A 13,001-nucleotide genomic window follows, 5' to 3' on the forward strand; every position below is an offset into this window, starting at 1 on the left:
CTTTAGTTCTGTGCAGGATCATTGTGTTCTGTTCTCGTGGTCGTGTTGCTGTCTAGTCTAGTAATCAAGTCATAGTGAAGTGTTATATGTTTTCATGTTTTGTACCCCCTCGTGGGTTTTGTTTTGTCAAAGAAATAAAGTGTTTTCTGTTTATCCCTGACATCGTTGCGTTTGGGTTCATCTGTCCAGCAAACCCTCACAAAAAGTTTACTATACTGCAAAAAAATTATTTTCAACAAAAAATCTTGGTGTTTTTGTCTTGTTTTCAGTAAAAATATCTAAAAATTCTTAGATTGGGATGCTTTTTCTTGATGGGCGGGGTGACCTAGGAAAATGGGTCTAGTTTTTAGATCAAATTTAGGTGGTTTTGTGCATAAAACAAGCAAAACAAATCTGCCAATGTGGTAAGCAAATCTTTCTTGAATATTTCTTGAATTTAGCGTTTAAGAAAAATTAGCTTACCCCATTGGCAGATTTTTTGGCTTGTTTTATGCACAAAATCACTTAAATTTGATATTTTTGGTCTTAAAACTAGACTTATTTTCTGTGGTCGTTTTGCTCATCAAGAAAAAGCATCTTATTTTAAGAATTTTTAGATATTTTTACTGAAAACAAAACAAAAATACTAAGAAAATGTTTTCTTGAAAATATTTTTTTTGCAGTGGTGTCTTTGTTTGACTTTGGGATAATAATGTTTGAGTTCATATTGAGATTTGTATTTGTGTTTAGACATTGATGTCTTTAGTCGTAAAGCAAATGTTAAGATCTTCTCAGCAGATGAGACAGACGACATTACTAAAGTCTCAGGAGAAACATCAGAGGTCTCTTTAATCTCACTGCTGTGTTAAACCAATGATGAATGTTTTTCCTTACTCTGTTTCAAATCCACACATAAATAAGAAAAAAAGATGAGATCTCTTCAATATCTTAATGGTTTCTCCTTAGACAGCATGCTCTCGTCTTCTGTATCCAAGATATTTGTCCTGAAATAAAGACCCATAAATCTTTTTAACAGTGTCACAAACTGTGCTTGGATGTGTCGAGGCTTTATTTAAGATTTTATTATGAACTCAAACATTTCTCATTAAATTTAACCAGATTATTTTAGCTATACAATTATCCGTGGTCTTCAACATGGTGCCCGCGGGCACCAGGTTGCCCGCACAGAGTCTTTGAGCCTCAATTTTAATATTTGTACATATTTGCTATATAAACTTGGCTTTTTATGTATGTTAACATTTTAAACAATATCATGAAAAACATCAACAAGTAAAATAAAATAAACAAGTTCAAGTTATCAAAAAAGTAGCACTCCAGATTGTTTTATCCACAAAAAGGTTGGAGACCCCTGATCTACATTTACTCAAGAGTAGCTTCATACTTTTAACAATTTCAGTTCTTAAAGCATTTTTTTTTTCAACTTGAAAAAATGTTCGAAATGTTCCTCTGGGCATACAAAATTTTGGCACATGTAAAATAAACTATAGTCTTGAACAAATAGTGGAATTTACAATATGTCTGCATCTATAAACTTTAATTGTAATATGTTCATAATATATGGCCAAATATCAGATTTCTGTACGTTTTGCTGCTCTCGACCGCAGCGTTCATATGGCTAAGATTCGCTTCTCCATCTGCTGAAATAGGTTGGAGCCGTTTGCTTCTCGTCCCCTGACGTTGAGGAAAGACAGTCTCGGTTCAATAGCTGCTCGCTAAAAGAGATGCGGTCATGCACGGCTCGGTTTTTGCCGTCCCTCCGAACGCTACGACCAAGTTTCCACTGCTGAGAATGAACAGCACTTAGCACGATCTATCAATGCATGGCATGAAGAGTCTGCCAGTCGAACAAGAGGATTGTGGGAATGATCGGCTTTTGCTGGCATGCGTTTCGCTCTTAAATTGACCAATACGCAAAAACCAGAAGCCTTTTATTTCTGCTGAACGTTGGGCCAAGTTACATGGAAAGTTTGATTTAGTAATGATTTGAATCAACCCGAGCAAATTATGGTCAAATTATAAGCTTGTGAAATAATTCAATTACTCATTTTTACCAACTAATTCTGTATGCAGACTTTTTGAGTTCTGTGGATCTTTTACTCAGAGATGATAGCGTTACAGTAAAATTATATTAATTGAGCTGAATGATATGTTTGTCTAATGAATCGCTCTATAAGAAACTTCATGATCAAATAAATGCATTTACGTAAATAATTGAGATATTCATGTGTCGTGTGTGTGTGTGTATTTTACTGTTTTACTATGTCAACATATAACAGTATACTTAATATTTTACTAAAAAAAAACAGGCGTAGAAATCTAAAAATAATTTTTAATGACACAGTCGGTGATACATACAATACATTTAGCAATGCAGAGTGTCTACACAAGTATACAATCAGTGTTAAGTCCAATGCGATCTCATGACAATTTGTATGTATTTTACGAGGTGGCTAATTCGTATGACCACATTCGTACATTTTTGTACGATTTGCTTTTCCCCTGTGATGATGGGGTTAGGGGTGGGGTTTTAGTTTGTTTGTTTTTATGATAATCGTTACGTTTTTGCACGATTCACTTCGTACGAATTAGCCAATGCGTAAAATATGTACGGATTCTCGTGAGATCAGGCTGGCTAAGTCATAAAATCAATAATCATTTGTGTTTATTTACGTCTCGCATTATAGCTCGTTGAAACGCTGTCAACAAAAGAGGAAACCAGTAGACAAAAGCAAACATGCTTTCATTTTACATTTAAAAGCATTTAGAGCAGCAAATAATTTTCCATTCAACTAATTTACATATATGACGACTCCAGCGGGCCGTCTGTCCCAACATGCAAAGTTCCTGTTGTCATTTTCATTTAAAACGTCTGTGTTTGGTTAAAAAGTTGTAGTGATTGATTTTAAGTGTCCATTTACGGAGTAATCGTATTAAAGCTTTTCCCTGTGAATGAAAAACTCTGTCTGCGTTCGGCTAAAGGGCCACATATGATGCTATCGAGAGATTTTCAGTGATTAATGATCTTTTGAAATATACCTTTGGCCCGTTCTTCGACAAAAAGCTACCAGACTAAATATAAGCCGTTTTACTGCTTTTTTGTCCTTCACAGAAGAAAGAACCACATGAGGACATTTTAGTTTTCCGTAACATTTATAGATGTAGTAACGCTTTCATAAATGGACACCTAAAATGTTAGAAAAGGCTAAAGGAAAGTTTTTAAAACCAAAACTCGGACACAAAGATGTGAACATTGATGATGTTCCTGTGAGAAACAACGCCGTTGGTGACGTAGTTCATGGCCAACTTCAGCACGGTGCTCAGAGACCCAACCAGAGGCTTCACCTGTCGAACAACACCTGCAGACAAAAACAGATCAGAATTCGTTTAACTCAACATTAGATATAATTTCCTTTTTATTTATCCTGAATGGATGCTGAAACAATGTGTACATTCACTGCAAAAAAATTCCGTAGAAATTTGCAGCTGGGTTGCCGGTAACTTACCGTAGATTTAAATGTATGTTATTACTGGCAACATTTTGTTCAAAGTTAAATGAACATTAAACATTTACAAGTCTTTGTCTTTACATAGTAAAACTAAAGAAACAGCATCAAGCAAAACATTCTGGGAAACAAAATTTGAAGCAAAAAACAGAAAAAGTTTGATGATGATTTCTGGTTCCCAGAATGCTTTGCATGAGGCTGTTATTTTATTCTGTAAAGAGAAAGACTTGTTAATATTTAAAATGTATTCAACTTTAAACAAACTCTTGCCTGTAAATAACATAAATTTAAATCTACGGTAATTTACCGGCAACCCAGCTGCAATAACATTGTAATTTCTACGGATTTTTTTTACAGTGTTGCACTTCTCTATAAACAGTATGTATTTAACAGTGAGAACATTTATATTAGTATCAGATGTTGTCTCGCAATTATTATACAAGTTTAAATGTTAACACTAAGACATTAAAATTAGTTTAGTTTCCATCATAGTAGCATGATAATGCATATGTAAGGGATAATCAATGGCCTGCCGTGCATTAAATGATTTTTACTGCACAACGCGGAGGCAAAGAACCACTCGACGAGACGCATGGCAGGCCATTAATTATCCCACTTATTCCATGTTTTTTGCGCAGTATTTGACAGAATGGGTAAAAATGAATTATCCAATACCATTATAAAGCTGAAAAGTCGGTTTATTATATAATATAACTCTGACTGGGTTTGGCATGCATATGCACCCATGACTTAAAGGAAAACACCACTTTTTTTTCAATATTTTACTATGTTCTTACCTCAATTTAGAGGAATTAATACATACCTCTCTGTTTTCAATGCGTGCACTTAATCTTTGTACAGTGCGTTGTGAATGTGTTAGCAATTAGCCTAGCACTTTTCAGTTTTATTTTGTGCCTTTAACTCTTTCGCCGCCATTGACGAGATATCTCGTCAATTAAGAGAAAACGCTTCCCCGCCAATTACGAGATTTTCCGTCTTTCCGCAATACCGCTATTATCCACCAGGTGGCGCAACACTTCCTCAACTTATACAACCCTGAAGTTGCGCCTCACGTGAAAGAGAAAGAACTCTGTGTATGTTTTAAAGATCGCTCTGCATCTGATCTCTATCAAAAGTCCTTCACAAAAATGGAATTATCTCAGCTTTTTGCTCAAAATTGGGTGTTTTTGAAAAAACCTACCAATGTTTGAGAGGTGATTACAAGAGAACTAATGAAGGTAGGATAAAACAGTTTGTTTGAAAGCAGAGGGTCTGTTCTTTCATCTGATATATTGTTTGTTTATATATTTAAAGAAGAACATTTTCTGGAAGGCGTTAAACTTTTGTGAAAATCATGAAACATGCTGGCGCTGGCTGGCAACTTTTTATAAAAATGCTGGCGGGGAAAGAGTTAAATAAGGAAAACATGGAAGTGTTTGGTGGTTTCTAAATTCATCCTCGTTTGGATCCTAAGGAATGAATGCGGCTAGGCCAAATGCTAACACATTCAGGACACACTGTACAAAGATTAAGTGCACGCATTGAAAAAATTTAGGAATGTATTAATTCATTGAAGTTAAGGTAAATAGATAGTAAAATATTGAAAAATTTTGGTGTTTTCCTTTAAGACTGAGTAAAATATTAGCTTAATGTCTTTCTTTTTATTGGTGAACCGTTCATGCTTGCAACGCATTGAGGTACTGTATGTTTCCGGCTTTTAGCTTTATGAACAGTTTCATTATGGGGCAGTTTCCCGGACAGGGATTAGACTAGTCCTAGACTAAAATAAATGTAAGAGCTGTCCAAACGGATAACAACTTGTACTGACATATCTTAAAATACATCAGTGCCCTTTGGTTTGTTTCAAAATGGACACAAGTTATGCTTTTAGTAAGAATGTTTGTTAAAACTAATTATATTTCATAATTAAACTAAGGCCTAGTCCTGGTTTAAAATAATCCATGTTTGGGAAACCACCCCTAAGAATCACTTATCAGTTTATCGCAGTGATTTTACTGTAAGTGACATCTAATATGTGTGGTACTGTATATAAAAGTTTATGGAAGTAAAAATATTCATGATGCGACTCCACATGCGATGACGGATGCATGGCTGGAACGTATTGTTAGAGAAACAAAGAGAAAAAACATTTCCCAAAGGAAGAGAGACATCCTACATTACAGAGCTGGTAGAGAGACCACACCCGCTCTGAGGATTAACCAATGGGACAAGAATGCTGGAAAAATCTCTTATACTGCACACACGATTATACTGAGACAAAAATCTTGTGTTTGTACAAATATCTCTTGGCAGAGGATTGGTGACATTGCATCTGATTGAATGTCAAGAATGATTTATTATTAGCTTGCTCTGTTTCGTTTAAGATACAACTGACATCCAATATACCAACGCTATCTCACAGGAATTCATACATATTTTACGAGTTGGCTAGTTTGTATTAATTCAACCACATTTGTAAGTCTTTGTACGACCTGTGACGATGGTTAAGTGGTTAAGTCGGGGTTTTTTTTTTTTTGACGTTTTTGCGCGATTAACTTCGTATGAATTCATATGAATTATCCAAATCGTAAAATATAGATGAATTCTCGTGAGATCAGGCTGAATATACAACGTTTGTCACACCTGTAAGGTGTGCGCAGTTTCACCTGTAACAAGCTGCTCCCTAATGATAAAAACTGATGAGGTTAAAATCAGAACAGATATTTCTTTAGTGGATCCTAAACCAAATTTTTTTGTGGTCACGTTTATTTAAACATGCTGCATCGGGATCGGTCACAAAACAAGGCTTTTGCTATCAATGATGTCATGACCTTCGAGTGTTGCTGAGTGAATAATGTGTTTTTGGTTTCCAAAGGATAAGCAAACAATGACCATTTCATTTTTGGGTGAACTATTCCTGTAATCTTAAAGGGGACATTTCAAAAGACTTTTTTAAGATGTCAAATAAATCTTTGGTGTCGCCAGAATATGTATGTGAAGTTTAAGCTCAAAATACCCCACAGATAATTTATTATAACATGTTAAAATTAGGAGTGTCAAAAGATTAATCGCGATTAATCGCATCCAGAATAAAAGTTTGTGTTTACATATGTGTGTACTGTGTTTAATTATTATTTATATATAAAAACACACACAATCATGTATATACAGTATTTAAGAAAAATGTGTTATATTTATATATAAAATATTTATATTTTTATATCATATAAATTATATAAATGTGTAAACAGTATATAAATGCAAATATTTCTTAATACACACACATTCATGTATATTTTTATTATATACATAATATTTACACACATATGTTATGTAAACACAAACTTTTATTTTGGATGTAATTAATCGGGATTAATCTTTTGACAGCCCTAGTTAAAATTGACAATTTGTAGGTGTTAGCAAAATGTGGTGTTTTTGGGTGTGTCCTTTAAAATGCAAATGAGCTGATCTTTGTGCTGAATGTCTGTGGTTGGATAGTGCAGATTAAGGGTGGTAATATAATAAGATCCCCTTCTGACATCACAAGGGGAGCCAAATTTCAATGAGCTATTTTTCACATGCTTGCAGAGAACCAAAACTAAATTACTGGGTTGATTTTTATCTTATTTTCTAGGTTGACAGAAGCACTGGGGACACAATTATAGCACTTAAACATGAAAACAGTCAGATTATGCATTATGTTGTCTTACAGCGCGTTTACACCAGCTGCGGTAGAGGCGGCAAAAACAAGCTATTCGCGCGTAGTTGGACGCTTGAACATTTGAGTTCACTCGCTTCATTCTCGCGTGAAAGCCGTGTGTGAAATTCTAGTTATTTGAGACATTCGTGCGTAAATTTGTGTCATGGGAGGGGCTTCTGCGACTCCACTGAGACTCCGCCACTCCGCTCGTTTCCTGTAATCACGTCACTACTACAGAAAGGTCCTGATTGGTTAATGCAGCCCGGAAATCCGCCGAAGTTCAGATTTTTTAACTCGCGCGTTCCCCGTGGCAACGCTCAATTCACGTTGCCAGGATGCCTAATTGAGTCCTTGCATTGACTTAACATTAAAATCATCTGCGCTTGCCGCCTCTACCGCGGCTGGTGTAAACGCAGAATTAGTCAATCTGAACTCTCACTATACATAAAGAGATCTCAAGGCAAGTCAGAGTATAGTCACAAAATATTTGATTTATTTATTCGTGTCTTTGAGCAGAATGTTGTTTTTTTGTGTCCGTCACATGACTTTTTTCGTGTCATTTTATGTATTGTTTTTTTCACATTTTTTCCATTTCTTTTACTATTGTCACTTGGGGTTAGAACGACTTTTTTGTGACATTTCAGACATCCTAACCCCAACTCTAACCCCAACCCCAAGCAAAAAAAAAAAAAAAAAAACGTAGAAAGCAATACATAAAATGACATCCTAACCCAAACCCCAAATCTAAACCTAAGCGACAATGATTTAAAAATAGGGAAAAAAACAATACATAAAATGACACGAAAAAGAAAGTTGTGTTACGGACAAGAAAAACTATTTACAGAAATTCGAATAAAGACATTCGTGTTTAATGACACAAAAAAGTGGAAAATCGTCTCCATGAATAAATAAATCAAATAAAAATGCCTTGAGGTACGGTTGATTGAAGACATCTCTGATTTCATAGCTTATATGAGCCACAATGAGTAACTTCTACAAATGAGAGAGCGTTTAACATTTTGCCAGTCACTTTGCGTAAAAGCATCTGCTAAATGAATAAAAGTCATATAAATGTGACTACTGTATGCCGCTCTAAAATGACACTCATGTGGTTATACGTCTGAATGGCATGTGACCAATATAATACTGTACACTTCAGACTTGATCTTCATTCAAGTCAAACTTTGTCTCATGGAAACCAGCAGTCATAGAGCAGCTGTGACGCCACAAAAAAAAAACAAAGGTCAAAAACTCTAAAACATCTCATTTACCCCACTTTCCATATGGCTGATAGTAGTCTAAAATAAAGTTTAACATTATTATTACAAAAAACATATACTCTTGAAGTTTCAGGACGTCAAGAAATGTGCAAACATGTTCGATTCACCAACACTATTCATCAGTGATTATAAAAAATATGCATGTAACCTAAAATGTTAAAAGTAATTTTCCATTAATATAAAAATGTGACCAAATCACGTATTACTTTCGTCACATGAAACTGAACATGGCGATTGTTTAAACTTTGCAACTTTTGGTTGGCAACACACTTATTATGAATTGCGGTTTGACACATTTGAGGAACACAACAGATCATGAGATACAAAGTGTATCTGGACATTTAAAATGTTTTGTTCAGAGCGAAGCTTTGAATGTGTCTGTGGTCAACTTCTAAACCATCAATCTGCGTTCCCACGCTCATTTCGAAATGCCATTAAAGAGCACGGAGACAGAAAATAGCTTCAGTTAAGTGCACGCTAGCGCTCGCCACAAAACAAAGTCGAGTTCGTGCCAACAACTATTTGTCATCCTCAATGGCTACGTGGGTTATGATATTGAAGGTTTACATGTAAACAGTGCAATTTCTGGTTTTTTGGTCACCCCGCCGTTTAGAGGAAATATACGAGAGCATCCAAAGTGGGCAGGTTTAACACTAGGGACAAATGCAAGGAATGACTTTTTCACCGCCACAGTATTGGATAATGACATGCTAGCTGATGGGTTATGCAGGAAATGGCAGTGGAGTTGACCAAAAAGTCATGGTTTATCTACGCGCACCCCCAGCGTGGCATCGCACGAGGATACAAAAAAAACCCTGGTGATCCGCTCGCTGGGAAGCGTGGCTGCGTTATCCAAACATCCCTAACGAACATGGAAGAGTTGACTTGACTCTTTTTGAAAGGCCACACGTGCGGTTTGGTGTCTCAGGCTCAATTAGCAATGAATCATTGCGGTCAACTGCTCGGACTGAATGTGGAATGTTTGTTTCATTGAAAACCGAACAACGCTGTCATGTTTTACAATAGATTGCCTGGATTCTTCATTGCAGAAAGTAATAGACTCTGCTGGTGTGGCATTATGGGTATTTCGATAGAATTTCTAGTATCTTTAAACAGGCCCAGTACTAGGCTTGCTGGACTGGGGGGCAGATATAACACTCAATGTTAAATAAATAAAAACAGATTTGAAGATTTTATTTTATCTCCCTCCAACAGAAAATACATAATTCATATTCTGTGTTTTATCAATGTCGGCAAACGCAGAGGGAATAAAAGGCTATAGGAGACTTTTTCTGAAGATTTGCAGAGTACCTGCTTCCCCCTGACCGAATTATAAAGGTTTTTAATGTCAACATTGTATAGATATGATAATGCGGTAATGACGTTCAATATGTGGTGTCAATTCACTTAAAGCCAAGGTATGGCAGACTGGTGATGTCATTCAATCTTACTACCTCGTCATGACAGTCCCATAGGCTATATTTAAATAAGATCCGGACCCTATCATACATGATGCTGCACTGAAAAAAAATATTTTGAAAAAAAATGATTTATAGTATTTTTGCTTGTTTTCAGTTAAAATATCTAAAAATTCTTAAATTAAGATAATTAAGATTTTTAAATAAAATGTATGTGATTTTGTGTATAAAACAAGCAAAAAATTCTGACAATGGGGTAAGCTAATTTTTTTTAGTTTTCTTAATTTAGTGTTTAAGACAAATTGTAAAGATTTTTTTGCTTACCCCATTGGCAGATTTTTTTGCTTATTTTATGCACAAAATCACAATTTTTTGTCTAAAAACTAGACTTATTGGATCATTTTGCTCGTCAAGAAAAGGCAATCTTAATTTAAGAATTTTTAGATATTTTAACTGAAAACAAGACAAAAATACTAAGATTTTTTCTTGAAAATCACAACGCTTTAAATAATCTATTGATGAGAACATGGTGGAAGAAATTTGACAAATTGACATGCACAATAAATTAATCAAAAGGTTATCATAACACAGCAAATTAGATATTATAATACAACATTTTACATTATAAACACCACATTTTAGGTTACGGGATATTTTGGGAATGTTTTACCATAAATATAATAATTCTACACTGTAAAAATGATTTTCAAGAAAAAAATTCTTAGTATTTTTGTCTTGTTTTCAGTAAAAATATCTGAAAATTCTTAAATTAAGATGCATTTTTCTTGATGAGCAAAATGACCCAAGAAAATAAGTCTAGTTTTTAGACCTAAAATATCAAATGTAAGTGATTTTGTGCATAAAACAAGCAAAATAAAAAATATTTTTTTTTCTTGAATTTAGAGTTTAAGAAAAATGTTCAAAAAAATTTTTGCTTACCCCATTGGCAGATTATTATTTTTTTGCTTGTTTTATGCACAAAATTGCTTAAATTTGATATTTTTGGTCTTAAAACTAGACGTATTTTCTTGGTCGTTTTGCTCATTAAGAATTTTTTTTCTTGAAAATAATTTTTACAGTGTAGAAATATTATATTTATAGTAAAACATCCCCAAAATAGCCCCTAACCCAAAACGTGGTGTTTATAATGTAAATTGTTGTATTATATTATCTAATTTGCTATGTTATTTTGATGAATTTGTGAATAGTGAATTGCATTTTTTCTTATATATATTTTAAAGATGTGTTTTTTTTAAAGTGTAACTAAACCCCAATATTTGAAAAATGCAAGAAAAGTGGGCAGATCCCAACGGAGATAGAGGGGACGAACTAAGTGTGTGGTGAGATCGTAACAAGGGTGTGGTGATCTTGAACCTGTTTACGTCATGAGTAATTTTTTGGACCCACCATCCAATAGCAAAATTCAACTGCAGTAGCCACCGTTCAACCTGAAGAGGGCAGCACTCAGACGTTTTTAAACCATATATTGTAGTATTGAAACACTTTATATCCAAATGTTAAAAAACGTACTAAAATCAATGAACAGCACTAATAAAGCCCCATTCTTACAGATCATTAACTAAAAAAAGTTGGTTTAGGGTTGAGTTACGCTTTAAGTTACTGTTGTAGAGAATAGTAGCACTTTTCCTGTGAGTTAAATACTCTGAGATCCCTGAGCATGGATGGGTGGGCGGGAAAGGGACACTATGCTTGTAAAGAGACACTCTTTGGGGGGTAGATGGAAATCAGGGGGGGGCAATGCCCCCCTAGCCCCCCTGTAGACCCGGCCTTGTATTAAAATACTAATTTGAGTCAGTCCTTGCTGAATCACCCGTCTGAATTATTTGAAGATGATATAAAAAGACAAAAAAATGTTCTCGACTTACTGTAAATGATTACAGTTTAAGGTCTTGGGGTCGAGTATAAAGTTGTATTTAAAAGTGATGTGTAATTTGTGTTCTATCTATGCAAAAATAAACAAGTTTTTAATATTTCTCCTGTCATTCTATACTTAAAGGTATTAAAAATTATGTTTGCTGCTACATATTGGTCCTATGAACTGTTTGCAGCCACCACCCATGGTAACGCCAAAAGTGAATCACAATTGAAGTTATAGTCTCTGGACGGGCTAGTGGTGACTGAAACGTGTCTGTAGGGATGTCAGACCACCACAGTAGAGATGACCTGGTTTAATATTGAATGGTAATATTTCAATAGACAGGCAGAGGAGTGTTTGTGGGTTTGGACTCATCATTTGTGTGGTGTGCCATGTTGTGATTCATTCTCTAATGTGTTGTTATTCATACAGGGTCTTCTTGGCTGCACTAAACCTCCTCCTCACATATATAAAAAAGACTCTTCCTCACACGCAAATCAACAGATTGAACTGAAAGCTCATGTTGATCGGTGGAAAATCTTGTTTTAGCTTTTTCCTTTTATTATATGCAAAATGTCACTATATTTTCCCGTTTTCCCGCAAGGGAAACAGGAAAATCACCCACATGACAAAAATACATAAAAATTAAATATAATGTAAATATGTGAGCATTGGGATAGGGCTGCATTTAAAGGTGCAGTGTGTCATTTTTAGAAGGATCTCTTGACAGAAATGCAAAATAATATACAAAACTATATTATCAGGGGTGTATAAAGACCTTTTTATAACGACTGTTATGTTTTTATTACCTTAGAATGAGATGTTTTTCTACATACACTGAGGGTCCCCTTACGTGGAAGTCGCCATTTTGTGCAGCCATGTTTCTACAGAAGCCCTTAACGGACAAACTTTTTTACTAAGTTGTCTCCGACAATTACAAGTTTTTCCGGTGGCGGCTCCCGTAGCTTCTCTATGCGTTTCAAAAGTGAGCCGTTGGTTGCAATTCGCAACCTCACCACTAGATGCTACTAAAATTTACACACTGCACCTTTAACTGATGAAATCCAAAATATTTTGTACATACATTTTAACATTTTAAAACGCAAATTAAACATATTTTGCCATATGTGACGTCCTGGTTACTCTGATTGGCAGATGGTATTGTGGGAATGTAAACGTTTGTTTCATACCGCCTCCATGCACTGTAAAAAATGTGTAGTCTTA

At 35.0% G+C, this 13,001-nt stretch overlaps 1 protein-coding gene across 2 annotated transcripts in view; it reads right to left on the reverse strand.

Annotated features, from left to right (window-relative positions):
• Positions 1-2,315: 2,315 nt before the first annotated feature.
• The window catches only part of fbln1 (fibulin 1), a 49,906-nt gene continuing 39,220 nt past the window's right edge, over positions 2,316-13,001 (reverse strand). For both annotated transcript variants that reach the window (XM_073869030.1, XM_073869029.1), the window contains exon 17: positions 2,316-3,356. In XM_073869030.1, coding sequence (XP_073725131.1) covers positions 3,217-3,356 — 140 coding nt within the window. In that variant the 3' untranslated portion in view covers positions 2,316-3,216. The remainder of the gene's footprint in view (positions 3,357-13,001) is intronic.

This window comes from Misgurnus anguillicaudatus, chromosome 6 (genome assembly GCF_027580225.2).
Source record: "Misgurnus anguillicaudatus chromosome 6, ASM2758022v2, whole genome shotgun sequence".
NCBI classification, from domain to species: domain Eukaryota; kingdom Metazoa; phylum Chordata; class Actinopteri; order Cypriniformes; family Cobitidae; genus Misgurnus; species Misgurnus anguillicaudatus.